This window comes from Astatotilapia calliptera, chromosome 22, assembly GCF_964374335.1.
Source record: "Astatotilapia calliptera chromosome 22, fAstCal68.1, whole genome shotgun sequence".
Taxonomy (NCBI): Eukaryota; Metazoa; Chordata; class Actinopteri; order Cichliformes; family Cichlidae; genus Astatotilapia; species Astatotilapia calliptera.
In genome coordinates, this window is record NC_137442.1 from 13,416,857 (window position 1) to 13,429,733 (window position 12,877).

At 42.2% G+C, this 12,877-nt stretch overlaps 1 protein-coding gene across 3 annotated transcripts; it reads right to left on the reverse strand.

Annotated features, from left to right (window-relative positions):
- Positions 1-12: 12 nt before the first annotated feature.
- LOC113014995 (small conductance calcium-activated potassium channel protein 2-like) lies at positions 13-10,094 on the reverse strand. 3 transcript variants are annotated; one of them, XM_026156881.2, is made up of 11 exons: positions 9,953-10,094; positions 8,815-9,691; positions 8,505-8,600; positions 7,958-8,245; positions 7,696-7,731; positions 7,218-7,339; positions 5,408-5,549; positions 5,200-5,310; positions 4,559-4,680; positions 765-834; positions 13-638 (listed from the first exon to the last, which is right to left on the reverse strand). In XM_026156881.2, exons 2-11 carry the CDS (start codon positions 9,670-9,672, stop codon positions 414-416), a joined length of 2,070 nt encoding a protein of 689 aa, XP_026012666.2. In that variant the 5' UTR covers positions 9,673-9,691; positions 9,953-10,094; the 3' UTR covers positions 13-413. The 3 variants fall into 3 exon arrangements, with proteins under 3 accessions (XP_026012666.2, XP_026012665.2, XP_026012667.2); XM_026156880.2 differs by having other exon boundaries at positions 13-644; XM_026156882.2 differs by lacking the exon at positions 7,696-7,731 and having other exon boundaries at positions 13-644.
- Between the last annotated feature and the right edge of the window lie 2,783 nt (positions 10,095-12,877).

Sequence of the window (12,877 nt, forward strand, 5' to 3'; positions counted from 1 at the left end):
ATAGCAAACTGCTGGACTTTATACACATTTTATTACACAATCAGAAAGATGCAGCATTTACAGAATAAAAGCTGGCTTAGTTTATGCATTTAGTGGAGCTAAAAGTATCTCCTGGTTATTTTGATCATGGACAACCTAAGAAGGTGAAATATTTCAGAAGTCCACATCTGATAAGTAAAATCTTCCTGCAATAAATTCAAATTAAGCTTATTGGGCAAAGACGGTTTAATTTTCATTTTTTTTATTGCTGCCACAGTACTAACTTCTACATTTTAAAGTTATTTCTGCTACAGAAAATATATTTTAATACAATTATACATCTCTTTTCCCTTTCTCTTCAAGTCTGTTTAAGCTGCGGTAAAGGCAGATAACTTCTTCTCAAGCGTCCTTAGAAGCCTTCGTCTGCCATCCCTCTACCTGTCTTCTCTGCTCACGCTTGCAATCTCCGTCTTCCCCTCCCTCTCCCTGAGCAGGTGGCGGATGGAGGAATTCTGTGTGGACAGTGTGCTGGAGAGGAGCGGCATCAGGCTCCTGAAGCCCTCCCTCAGCTCCTCCACACTCTTCTCCAGAGTGTGGATGTGTGTGTCCAGATCCCCCCTGCAGCCCTGCACCTCCGACAGCACGTCATACATCAGGTTCTGCATCTTCGTATAAATCGGTGCGCAGTTAGGGGAAAGAAAAGAAAATTGTATCAGCAATTAGATTCTTTTATTTCTTTTTTGGGGTGTTAGAAGGACACGTGTTGCCTGCACTTCCTCTCATACCTTGTTAAGGTCCACAAGTGTGTTCCCCTGGTCAGCAAGAATTCTCTTCTCCATCTTCACTTGCCGCAGCCTGGAGATAAAATTGCTTGGTTTTATGACATTGCTACTTTTTCATTTTAAGACGAGCAGTAATTTAAAGGGTCAGTCAGACACATGACCGGAGAAACAAGCCATAAACGCGACACGACGTCAACAGATTTTATGAGGACTTTGGTAGAGAGTAGCTCCCATAAAACAATTTAAAGGCATCTCTCTGGATTATGCAACGGCACCAAATGAAAATCTTCCAAATTTAGCAAGGAATGGTTGATATAAAAGTCAGCATAACTTGTGGCTTGAAGGAACAATTGCAGGCTAAAATGTACTGTAAGGCAAGGCAAGGCAAGTTTATTTGTATAGCACAATTCAACAACAAGGTGATTCAAAGTGCTTTACAGAGACATTAGAAACAAGAACAAATAAAAAGCACGATTTAAAATTGAATAAAACAAGCAAATAAACTAACTAATTAACAAACAAACAAACAAACAACAGTATGTAAAATCAAAACAGATAAAATCAGAACAGTAGATAAAATCAGTAGTTAAATGTAAGTTTTGAAATTTAAGCTTAAAGTGTGGATTTGGTGCTTTATTCAAATGCAGCTGAGAACAGGTGAGTCTTCAACCTGGATTTAAATAAACTGAGTGTTTCAGCTGATCTGAGGCTTTCTGGGAGTTTGTTCCAGATATAAGGAGCATAAAAGCTGAATGCAGCTTCTCCGTGTCTGGTTCTGACTCTGGGAACTGATGTATTTTGGTCCTAAACCATTCAGAGCTTTATAGGCCAGCATCAGAACTTTAAAGTCTATCCTCTGACGGACAGGCAGCCAGTGTAAAGACCTCAGAGCTGGACTGATGTGGTCCACTTTTTTGGTCTTAGTGAGGACTCGAGCAGCAGAGTTCTGAATGAGCTGTAGTTGTCTGACTGATTTTTTAGGTAGACCTGTAAAGATGCTGTTACAGTAATCAAGCCTACTAAAGATGAATGCATGGACTAGTTTTTCCAGGTCCTGTTGAGACATCAGATCTTTTATCCTTGATATATTCTTGAGGTGATAGTAAGCTGACTTTGTTATTGTCTTAATGTGTTTTTCTAAGTTTAGGTCTGCATCCATCACTACACCCAAATTTCTCGCCTGGTTTGTGGTTTTTAGATGTATAGATTGAAGTTCTCTGGTGACCTGTAATCGTTTTTCTTTGGCGCCAAAGACTATTACCTCAGTTTTGTTTTTGTTTAGCTGGAGAAAATTGTGGCACAACCAGTCATTGATTTCCTCAATGCATTTACCAAGAGCCTGTACAGGGCCTCGGTCTCCTGGTGACATTGTGATATATATTTGTGTGTCATCTGCATAGCTGTGATAGTTTATTTTGTTGTTGTTTATAATCTGTGCCAGTGGGAGCATGTAGATGTTAAACAGAAGGGGTCCCAAGATGGAACCTTGGGGAACTCCACATGTGATACTTGTCTGCTCAGATGTGAAGTTACCTATTGATACAAAGTATTTCCTGTTTTCTACGTATGTTTTGAACCAGTTTAGTACAGTTCCTGAAAGACCTGTCCAGTTCTCCAGTCGTTTGAGTAATATGTTGTGGTCAACTGTATCAAATGCTGCACTGAGATCCAGTAAAACTAGGACTGTAATTGCAGCAGTAGACAAGAGTGATATAGTAGTAATCAAGTGGCTTTTATTTAGAAGAAATATCTTCTTATAAGGTGTGGCGGAAAATCCCCAAGTGACAAAGCTGAACTTTTGCCTTTCAGAGACAATGTATATGGACACAAATGGCACCACTCCTTGGTTTTCACTTCATTTTGGTTGTTTCCATTTTTTACACGGGCTGGGCATCTAATTTAAATGACCTTTCATTGAATTCATACCTTAAATTTGTCATTTGCTTCAGATGACTATGTAGGAGAAGACGTGACTTTAAAGGACTCGATTCAAACTGGGCGGTTCATTAGAAATCCTAAATCTGTTTTACAGTTAGGGCCGAGATTTTTTGATAATGACACAGTTTGTATAGTTTTGCCTCTGTACATCACCACAGTGGATTTAAAACCAAATAAAGTGTGACTGAAGTGCAGATTTTTAGCTTAAAATCAAACTATTTTGTACACAGTCACCCGTTTTCAGTCCAAGAATTATTGGTCAACTATAAGTTTTAAATAAAAACATTGTTTTTAATACCTTTCATACTTATCAAACATTGTTGATTCTGTTCATCTGGACGTAGCGTTTTCAGTGGGAAAAGCCTTTCGTCACTCATCCAAGTGACTTCTTCAGTCTCATCTTATAAACAGTACATTTGCACAATGATCAAAACCAGCCCACTGAATGAACAATGGGCTGTGAGGCCGGTTCCTTGATCATTAAAATGCAAATTGTCATGACCATTGATCGACGCTACGTCCAGATGAACAGAATCAACCTTGTGGGATTTACTTACCTGGATGTTTGAGCATGCATCAAGACATTGTTTTTAATACTTGTGGAAGTCGCTTGTGAGTCTCTCGGCCTTCGATTTTGCGTGCAATAACTGAAAAGCATGCTCTGTTGGGTAGAGATCAGGTGACTGGCTTGGTCATTGAAGAATATCCCATTTCGTTGCTTTGAGAAACTGCAAAATTGCTTTTGGAGCTTCCTCTGGCTCATTATCGATTTGCACTGCAAGGCACTGTCTGATCAGCTTTGCAGCATTTAGCTGAGTCTGAGCAGAGAGTACATCTCTGCACACTTCATCTGTACATTATCAGTGTAACCAGTGACCCGGTTACACTGGCAGCCATACATGCCCATGCTGTAACTCTTCCTCCAGCCTGTCAGACAGATCACGCTATATGCTTCGGATTCGTCTTGGCTTCATCTGTCCTAAGAATTGTTTCAGAGCTGTGCAGCTGCTTTTAGATGTTTTCTGAGTCTAATCTGGTTTTCCTATTGAAAACTGTGGTTAGCGCCTTGTTCTAAACCCTCTGTATTTACATTTGTAAAATAGTCTCTTGATTGTAGACTTTGAGACTGATGCAACTGCCTTCTCCAGAGTGTTCTTAACTCGGTTAGGTGTTGTGTTGGAGTTGTTTTAAACGAAGGAAATTAATTTGTGATCATGCACCCAAGTGCTGTGGTCTGTTAGGCCCTTTGGTGCTGCTGAGCTGACCAGCACTTTCCTCCTTTTTCACAATGCACCACGTTGTTGATTTGGCCACTCCTAAAGTCTTTGCAATCTCTTTGCTTACATTTTTTTTTCTTTTGCCTAATAATGACCTCCCTCACTTGCACTGACATCTCTTTGGGCTTCATGTTTAAAATTACAAGTTCAGCACTTTGAATCAACTTCAGATATTATGTTTGCTTTATTTTTCGCTGAATGACGAGGGAACAGGCTTCACCTGGCCATAAAGCTTCTTATCAGTCAACTGTCCAGTTACTTTTTGAGCCTCTGAAAATGGTGAACGGTGCATAAAAACAACTGTGATTCCTAAACAGATTTTAATACTTTTGTAAAACCTCTTGTATGAAAGCTTAAAGTCTTCAATCACATCTATGATTTGAAACTGTGTCCAACCATTTATGGAATTATGGACCTAATACTATATTAGAGAGAATGAGGAAGGCTGGAGGAGGAAAGTAGATCTATTCATTTTTTAATGGCACATAATTTAAAATGAATTTAAAATGAGCGGCAATCAATCATTTCAGGCAGTGATTGATAAAGAGGTTATTATTATTATGTGTGGGTTAAGTGCCTTACTGGTGGATGGCCAGGAGCAGCTTCCGCTGGTGCATGCGGACTTTGGTGTGGTCTTTTAACAGCTTAGTGTGCTTGTAGATAAGCCAAGTCTCTCTCAGCACATTCGCTGCAGCAATTTTTATCTGGTGAAAAGAAGAAAAATCACGAGGAGAGTTATTGTATGTTTATGCACAAAATCTTAAGAGTGCTGTTATTTACAGCACATGCTGAAAAACGCTGAAAAACGCTGACAAAAGCTGGAACGAATCCCAGTGCACCATGAGGAAATTTTTAAAATCGAAAATGAGGAAAAAATCGAGTGAGCCAATTCCTCCATTTTCCAAAATGCTTTTTGAAAAAAAAAAACTTTATTCATTTAGTATCCATACAGAACAGGAAAAAAATAATGCCAATCATAGCAAACTGATTTTATTGGAAGATGATGCCACTCGTTTTGAAGATTTTAAGTCAGATTTGTTTTCTGGCATTCAAAAAGTCCTGGATTTTGAGTAAAATAAGTCAATATGTGGTATCTGATATCAAATCCTGCATGGTACAGTGTACAAACAGGAAAGAAGTGAAGCCTTTGAATAATATCTCTTACTTTTGGACATGTTTAATCATCAATAACAATTTTTAAAAAAGGAGATACTAGTATTCACCCTCTTGGAGATGTGTGAGTCCATCATGAAATTGTGAACATGTTTCTCCGCCCTGGTCAGCTCCAGCTTCCTGGCAACCACTGCCACCACCAACACTGTGCAGCCGGCTCCCTGCAGGAGTCACAAACGTTTAAACGTTCAGATTGAGATTTGCATTCAGAGTCAGCGCTCGCTCGTTACAGAGACAACTATCCACCCTCTGCCTCACCATTATCCCTGTGAGAAGGCAAATGCTGCGTCCACAGTAAGTGTGGGGGACCACATCTCCATACCCGATAGACAAGAAGGTGACGGAGACCATCCACAGGGCCTCCATGTAGTTGCTACTCAGGTCCCTGTAGTTGTGGTGTCTGCAGAAATAAAACAATCTACTCACACTGATATCTGTGCACAATCCCCTGTTTTTTATCCTAGATTTACATATAAATATATACTGGTATATATATTTTTTGAACCTCTGAATTTATGTTGCATTTTACCAAAAAATACTACTTTTCATAAGGCTTATGTCTGCGTGGGTTCACAATCCCGCATGTTATGGTATTCTTAAGTGCTTGAAAAGAAGGCAACTGGACGTCTTGGTTCATGAAGACATTTAGACTCTCATGTTGGAGGGTATTTCACCACTAAATAACTGACAGAGAATCCCAGATATTTAAATCCTACTAGGAGGTGTCCTGTTGGTGGTTGTCCTGATGGTGGTTGAGCCAATCATGGGTGTTGTCACATGAGCTAAGGTGTGAAAAAAGGCCAGGGTTAAGGTGTAAAACGTCGCAGTATCAGGTTAACGGTCACATGTGGGAAGGTGTGAGTAGTGCTTGAACTGCCCAAGAAGGGATGTCAAGACTGTATTTTAGGTGGCTGATACCTGGTGTCAGCCACCACCTTTGATCAGCGATAGTTATTCACAGTAGATGGCCTCCTTTAGAGGTAGAGGTCCCAGGAATCGTCAGTGCACTGTACAGCAAACACTGCGCTGTTCAGTTTGTGTTTGAGTGCTGAGATGCACACCGGCGTATTACCTGGTCTGAAGTACACTGGGGCAGTGATGTTGTTCCATCTGTCATCCTGTTTCTCCTGCGTTGGTTTCTGAGGTTTTTTCCTTGCCATCTCCATCAATTTAACGAAGGCCTGGTTAGGATAACCACATGTTTAAGAGCTTTCATTATGTGTGTACATCCCTTTTTTGTCCACGCTGCCTCAGAGGGGTTGCAGGCTCACCCCATGTAGGTGGTTGCAGTCAAAGAGCAGGTCATGGTCTGTGTTGAGGTTTCCATCCACCTTCATGAGCACAGCAGAGTCTAGGAATGGTAACTTATCATCCTTGGTATCCTCCCAGGTGAAGTTAATGTTTCTGTTCACTCTTCTTCTTCAGTTTCAATTTTGATCCAGCTGCCAACCACATATCGGAACCAGTGAGTAGCTTGTGGTTGTCCCTCTGAAAGAGCCCGAATCTTCCTCCATGTAAAGGTAATGGTGACACTGGGAATAGCACTTTCATGTTTTTGTCTGTAGAAAGAGGCAGAGGTCTAATGGGGTGCAGATCTGATCGTTTTGGACAGATGGTTTGAGGGAAGAGTAAAGGAGGCCCACTGTGAACGACACCAGCTATCAGCCACCTACAATGCAGTCTTGAGACCCCTCCCCCAGGCTTTTCTGCCTGGGGGAGGCAGAAAAGCCATCTTGCCTCAGTTGACCTCAATAGCTCACATGATGGTGGCGTGTCTTACAGAGGTTTGCACCTCAGAACTGCAGACACCTCTTGTATGCGAGGCGAAATGTCCTCACGTCTTCAAGATCACTATCATATTCAAAATTAGCAGCATCATAGATTAGCTGATATTTAATCTTGTCAATATCATGCAGCCTGCACAGATAAGGAACAGTGGAAGAAAATTGGATTTGCTGCTGCCAGTGGGAAGATTTTACTACTACTCTTTATCTGCCAGAAGTTGGGCGAAAATGAAACGTTAGATATCCCAGAGAGCCGGAGCCAGTCTACAAATATCCTGACATACCTCTCGCAGACATGTAAGCCCCATGCCGCCACAATCCACAGAGAAACACTGAAAATCATCAGCACGGTCCCGGGGTAGGTGGTCATCAGTGTTTTCCCCACAAACCGGGTGTTGAAGTGTATCTGAAGATCACAAACGGGATACGTTACATCATAATTTGACATTAGGGGCCTACTTAACCAAACTATTTAGGATAGCACTTGTCAGATTATGATTATATAATACAGAGGACATGAGGGATAAGAAAACTTGTTCTCAATCTGGCTTGACACATGGATAGTAGGTTTGGTATTGCAGAAGCAGGGGACAGAGGTTGTTTTCATCACTCTTAAATAGCATTAGTAAGGGAAGGGATTAGGCAGGTGGGTATTATCAACTGTGGAAAAGAAAAGCAGACAAGTAAAGGAGAGCTAGAGAGGGACATAGCCAACATGTGAAACCACAGGGGTTCATTGGGGCAAAACTGTGATAATCACACCTCAAGTGTCACACCTCTACAGACCTCTCGGCCCACCTAGACATAAGACATAAAGAGATGTGCATGAAATGTTTATAAAAGGAAGCCCAGACCCAAATCATTATCCAAAATATAGACTTAAAATTCCACGAATCCTGCTCCAAAGCCTAGAATTTCTCTCCTTCCTTCGATTTATATGCGTTATGATCTCATCACAGTACTATCCAAGCCAGATAAGCCCAAAGCCAGATTCTGCAGGGGGAGCCCAAAGGTGACTTCCCACCTTGTTCAGCGCCCCAATACTGCGTGAGGCCGTGTCTGTGAAGAGGCGGCTGTGCAGCATCATTGCCCGACCGAGCAGGTAGAGCCTCAGGAACATGGGCAGAGCCAGGACGATCTCCAGCTCTGTCTCTGACAGTGTCATGCGGGTCTTGACCTGCAGGAAGTAGGCCTGCAGACCCACTGGATAAGGATGAATGGCCACCACTGCCAGCTCCAGGACTATCAGAGCCAAACGGTCCGTTGTCATGGCAATCCGCCAATCCTCTGCACCAATATCATGAACGTAGAGCTGCCAGGGGGATCAGAAGAGTGCATTAGTGTGCAAGCGATTTCTGTGAAGAACTGTGCACAGTTTGTGGATCACAGCACAGAACGAACTATAAAATTATATTTACTGTCTTTTCTCTGAGTCAGACTTCTAAAAATACTTAAGATGAATAATCTGAGACTCAAAATCACCATTTGGTTTTATTATTTTAGGCATCACGAACTATAAAGGCTGCTGATTGGTTGCAAAGACAAATTTCCAAATGTAAAGAACAAGTTACCTGCACCTCACACCAGTGATATGCTATGATGAGGCCAATCAGGATGAGTGTAGTAAAACTGATGACTGACTTGAGTGCCAGGGAGTAGATGGAGCTCTGTGGGTGACACACACAAATATGACATCTCTGTCAGCTGATGACCTTCATTATGAAGTTCAGGCTATGAAAAGATATCAACAGTCATAATCTTATATCCATGTATGTGCATAACCACATGCTTGATCTTCCTGTGCATGTTTTCTATAACACTTTTACAACTCTTTTACAGGCTAGAGTTCCCGCCCACCCCCACACTCCCTTCCTCTCTGACCTTGCTGTAGATGCTCCAAGAGAGCTCCGTCTCCATCACCATCACCACAACACCGAATATCCCCACCGCCAGGGCGCAGTCGTTCAGGCGTTGCCTCTTCAGAAACAGTGCCCTCCTGCGAACCAGCCGCCAGCCGATGTTGTGGGACCTCCGGTACCGGTCGTCGTCGTCATCGGTTTTGTGCTTTGGGCTGGTCTTAGGGCTGCAAGTGGGGCTCGTGCTGGGGCACTCAGCTCCTGGCAGCAGGCCTTTTGCCTCACACGGATCCTGACGATGTTCGGTCTCCTTGTTGTGTTGCTGGGGGTTGTCGTCCTTGCTGGTTATTATTATCTCTGGAAGACTCTGGCGGTCTTGCATCTCCACAGAAACGTTACCAGACTTGCGTTGACCTTGACCGTCGACATCCCTGATTTCTCGGGGTGACCTGCAGGGGCCCTCAAAGGGTGACCCACAGCGAGCAATCGGCACATCAGTGAAAGATGTGACTTTTTCCTGCAGTCTGTGGCATCCTGAGAGTTTGCCTTTGCACTGGTGGTTTCGGTCTTTTTGACCTGGCCTACTCCCCCCTGACCTTTTCTCACCCTTCTTCTCTTTCCCTTTGGATTTGTCTCCCCTTTTGTTGCAGCGAGGAGATGGCGTGACATAAAGGTGGCCGTTGTATAAAGGTGTGGTGGCCATGGCCTGGGTTCTGTCCAGCCACACGGGGTGCTCGGCTGCTGTTTGGACCGTGTGGTGAATCCCACATAGAGGGGCACACGCCTGGGGCTGAGGAACCATCCTCGGTGGCAGGATGGGGCGCTGGACATCCACCTCATCTCCATCTACCATTGAGGAGGTCATGGAAGGGGGATGCTCCATGATGAGAAGGCTAAACAGTCTTTGAAAGAGGGTTAGAGAGACAGATGACGATGTTAGACAACATGGGAAACCACTGAATGCGGTTTGAAAAGAAGCTTCAGTCACGGGAAGCTTAGTGAAGAGATTTTATTATGGTTTTTACATTTGTTGTATTCACATGATCATCATAGAGAATAACTAAAAAAGCAACAAAACTATAATTTTTTTAAAACATAAAGTAATCAAAATGCACTAGTTGTGTAAGCTCCAAATGTTTTCCTTTCACATATTTTGTTCTTACCTTTCGGGTCAGTGTTCCCAGTCTGTAGCCAATCCACTGCAAGGATGAAAAAAGGCCTTAAGTCTGAGTTTAATCTGTTTATTTCCCTCCTGGTATTTCAGAGTTGCATCTCAAGGTCCTGAAGGTCACATGTGCTTAAATCACAGAGATCCTAAAGTGAATATCCAATATTCAGATCATTAAAAATTTCAGGCTGGAACACCAGTGAGCCGTGGTTTGTTCGGATCAGAATATTCCAAACGTCCGCACTCTTCACGCAGTCTACGAACTTCCCAGAAATCCATCAGCAGCCTCAGCATCACGGAGCTCCTCCCATAAATTTAAGTGAAGTTTATGAACTCCTGCATATGACGACATATACCCACAGATATCCATTACATTTTCAGGCTTTTATTCCCGTGTTCGACCGCGTTTCCCACTGCGTTAATGTCCGCTGTCAGGGCATCTTCCTCAAAGCTGGAGGGGCTTAATGACCGCAAAGTCTCTAAGTTGCAGATGTTGTGTGGAGCAAAGGCAAAGAGAGAGTCATCTGTCATCAGAGCTTTTTTTTTTTTTTTTAGCTGGGATTGACAGACTTCATCCTCCCTATATTTGTGTGTGTGTGTCTGTGTGTGTGTGTGTAAGAGGGAGCGAGAAAGGCTGCTTAAATATAGGTGGCCTAGTGTCAGAAATAAGCCTGAAATTATTTAAAAGTCATAAGAAATGAGACTTCATTAATTGGTATCATTATAGTGAAGGGAGGAGTGTGTTATGCAATCTTTTTTTTCAGAATAAATCTAATCTTCAAAATGGAATAACAGTCAATTTGAAATCAGACAGAAGATTAGATTTGAAGATTAATCAAGCGAGACACAGATCTGCTGCTTATGAGCTTATGAAATATCAAATATGTCACTTCTGAATCGAACAATATGCACAGAGCACAGTGAAGTATTAAGTATTAAAGTCATAACAATGACATTCGGCGTCATCTAAATCCTTGTGACAGATGGGTCTGCAGATAATAGACCTCCCTCCAAATGGAAAGACCCAAGGAGCAAAGTGTGGGCGGAGCGCATCCGGATAGTGGCAGGATAAAGAACGGCATTATCTAATCTGAAGACAACATGTATTTGAAGACGGCCTGAAACACAAGAACGGTGTTGCTCTTGGTGCAGAGGGGGAGTGACAATATAGCCCTGGTCTGATCATCCATTCTGAAAATGTACTTCTTTATTATACATCCGCCCAGATGTAAAATAGATTAATGCTGCTAAAACTACTCTGCTTAACTCTTAGCCAGAGACTTAGACAGATGCTGCTGTCTGGATTTCTTTGTTTTGATTTTCTGCAGGCAGTGAGTTCCCGGTTGCCTGAGCCCCGGTGCATGACTGTCAGCACTAAACTGCCTTTGCAGATGGTTTGTGGTGAATACAGCCTGCACCTGATGCACTCGGAGGGGAAACGACTCCAAAACATCCTAAATATGACTGTTTGGTTGGATTAAACAGAGCAAAACTGGTTCGGGAGACAATACAAAAGTTCTCAAATTATGTTGTCGTTTTAATAACAGGCTGCTGAAAGGATATATGCACATCTGCAAGGCTTCAAATTAATTCAAGCTTGCTGCCAAGTGCTTATAAATCCTGTCCGCTCTAGCTGGTAGCTAAGTATGTCAATTCTTCTTGCCTGTGTGGCCAGTAGCCAGCACATCTTCAATTAGTCGCTTCTCCTGCAAATCATCCTTTGGTTGTTAAGAAAGTGAAACCAAGCTGGGGAATTTGGAGTGCATTAATTGCTCTGGATGGTAAATGGCAAATCTGCATCGTGGCCTGAATCTTTTAGTGAGTGGGAGTTCATCCTCTGGACAGGATATTAATTACTTAAGTCTCATCTGTTGGGAAACATTAGTTAACCTAAGATGCACACATCGGGCATACAGTTTTATTCTCAAGGTTAAACATCTTGTTTATGGTTATAGAGTCTGACATTTACTTTAATACTAGCCACTTTATTAGGTTCACTTGTTAAACTGCTGCTTAAAATAAATATCAGCTAATCAAATGGCAGCAAGTCAATGCATTTAGGCAACTAGACATCATCAAAATGATCTGCAGAAGTTAAATCTGTGTATGAGAATGGGAAGAAAGGTGATTCCAGTACATGTGATATGTTTTTTTAGCACCAGACGGGAAGGTCTGAGTATTTTAGAAACTGCTGATATGCTGGGATTTTCCCTCACAATCATCTCTAGGGTTTACAGAAAATTATCAAAAAAGAGAAACTATCTGGTGAGCAGCAGATCAGGTCAGAGGAGAATGGGCAGACTGCTTCGACCTATTAGGAAGGCAACAGAAACTCAAATAGCCATAATCCAAAAAGTTGCATTACATCACACTCACTATTCAGCCGAGTATTCTTAGCTGTTGAAATGTTTCCTGCCGGCAAACACTGGAATATGTTTGCACATTTGTTCCCTGTTGTGAACAGCCCTCCTTTACTTTGTAACCACTGCAGCATATAAAGACAAACAATTGCTGTCAGATCAGCTTCAGCCCCTTAACTCAGTCATTCTGTGCCAAACTGTTTTGCTCTGAACTTACCACTTACAATCAGCGGCGCAGTTTGGACTGAATTTGCATAAATGTCACCCACACACAAAGAAATTACAGGTTTTAGTCCTCCAGTTAATGGCCTGAGAGATGAATAAAAGGTATGAATGAAACATACCTGAAACAGCAGCATGCTGGGCGGCTCAGGAAGGAAACGCTTATAGATGTGGTTAATATATCCTGAATAATCTTTTGACTAATCTAAACATGAAGACATTTAAAGCCTCTCAAGTGATCTAATCGTTTTCCTTTAGCAAGTTAGTCAGTCTGAGATGAGCATTGCTGTGTCTTTATGTCTTTATAGGTGGACAATCTTTCCAGTAGTGCGGTCTTA

Bases quoted from the DNA above. Each gene is read 5' to 3' on its own strand.
- LOC113014995 (XM_026156880.2), bottom strand. From the start codon at position 9,672: ATGGAGCATCCCCCTTCCATGACCTCCTCAATGGTAGATGGAGATGAG. The intron at 8,246-8,504 runs GTAACTTGTTCT...TCCCCCTGGCAG, and splicing joins ATCACTGGTGTGAGGTGCAG to CTCTACGTTCATGATATTGG. The intron at 4,681-5,199 runs GTGAATACTAGT...TCTTTTCACCAG, and splicing joins ACTCACACATCTCCAAGAGG to ATAAAAATTGCTGCAGCGAA.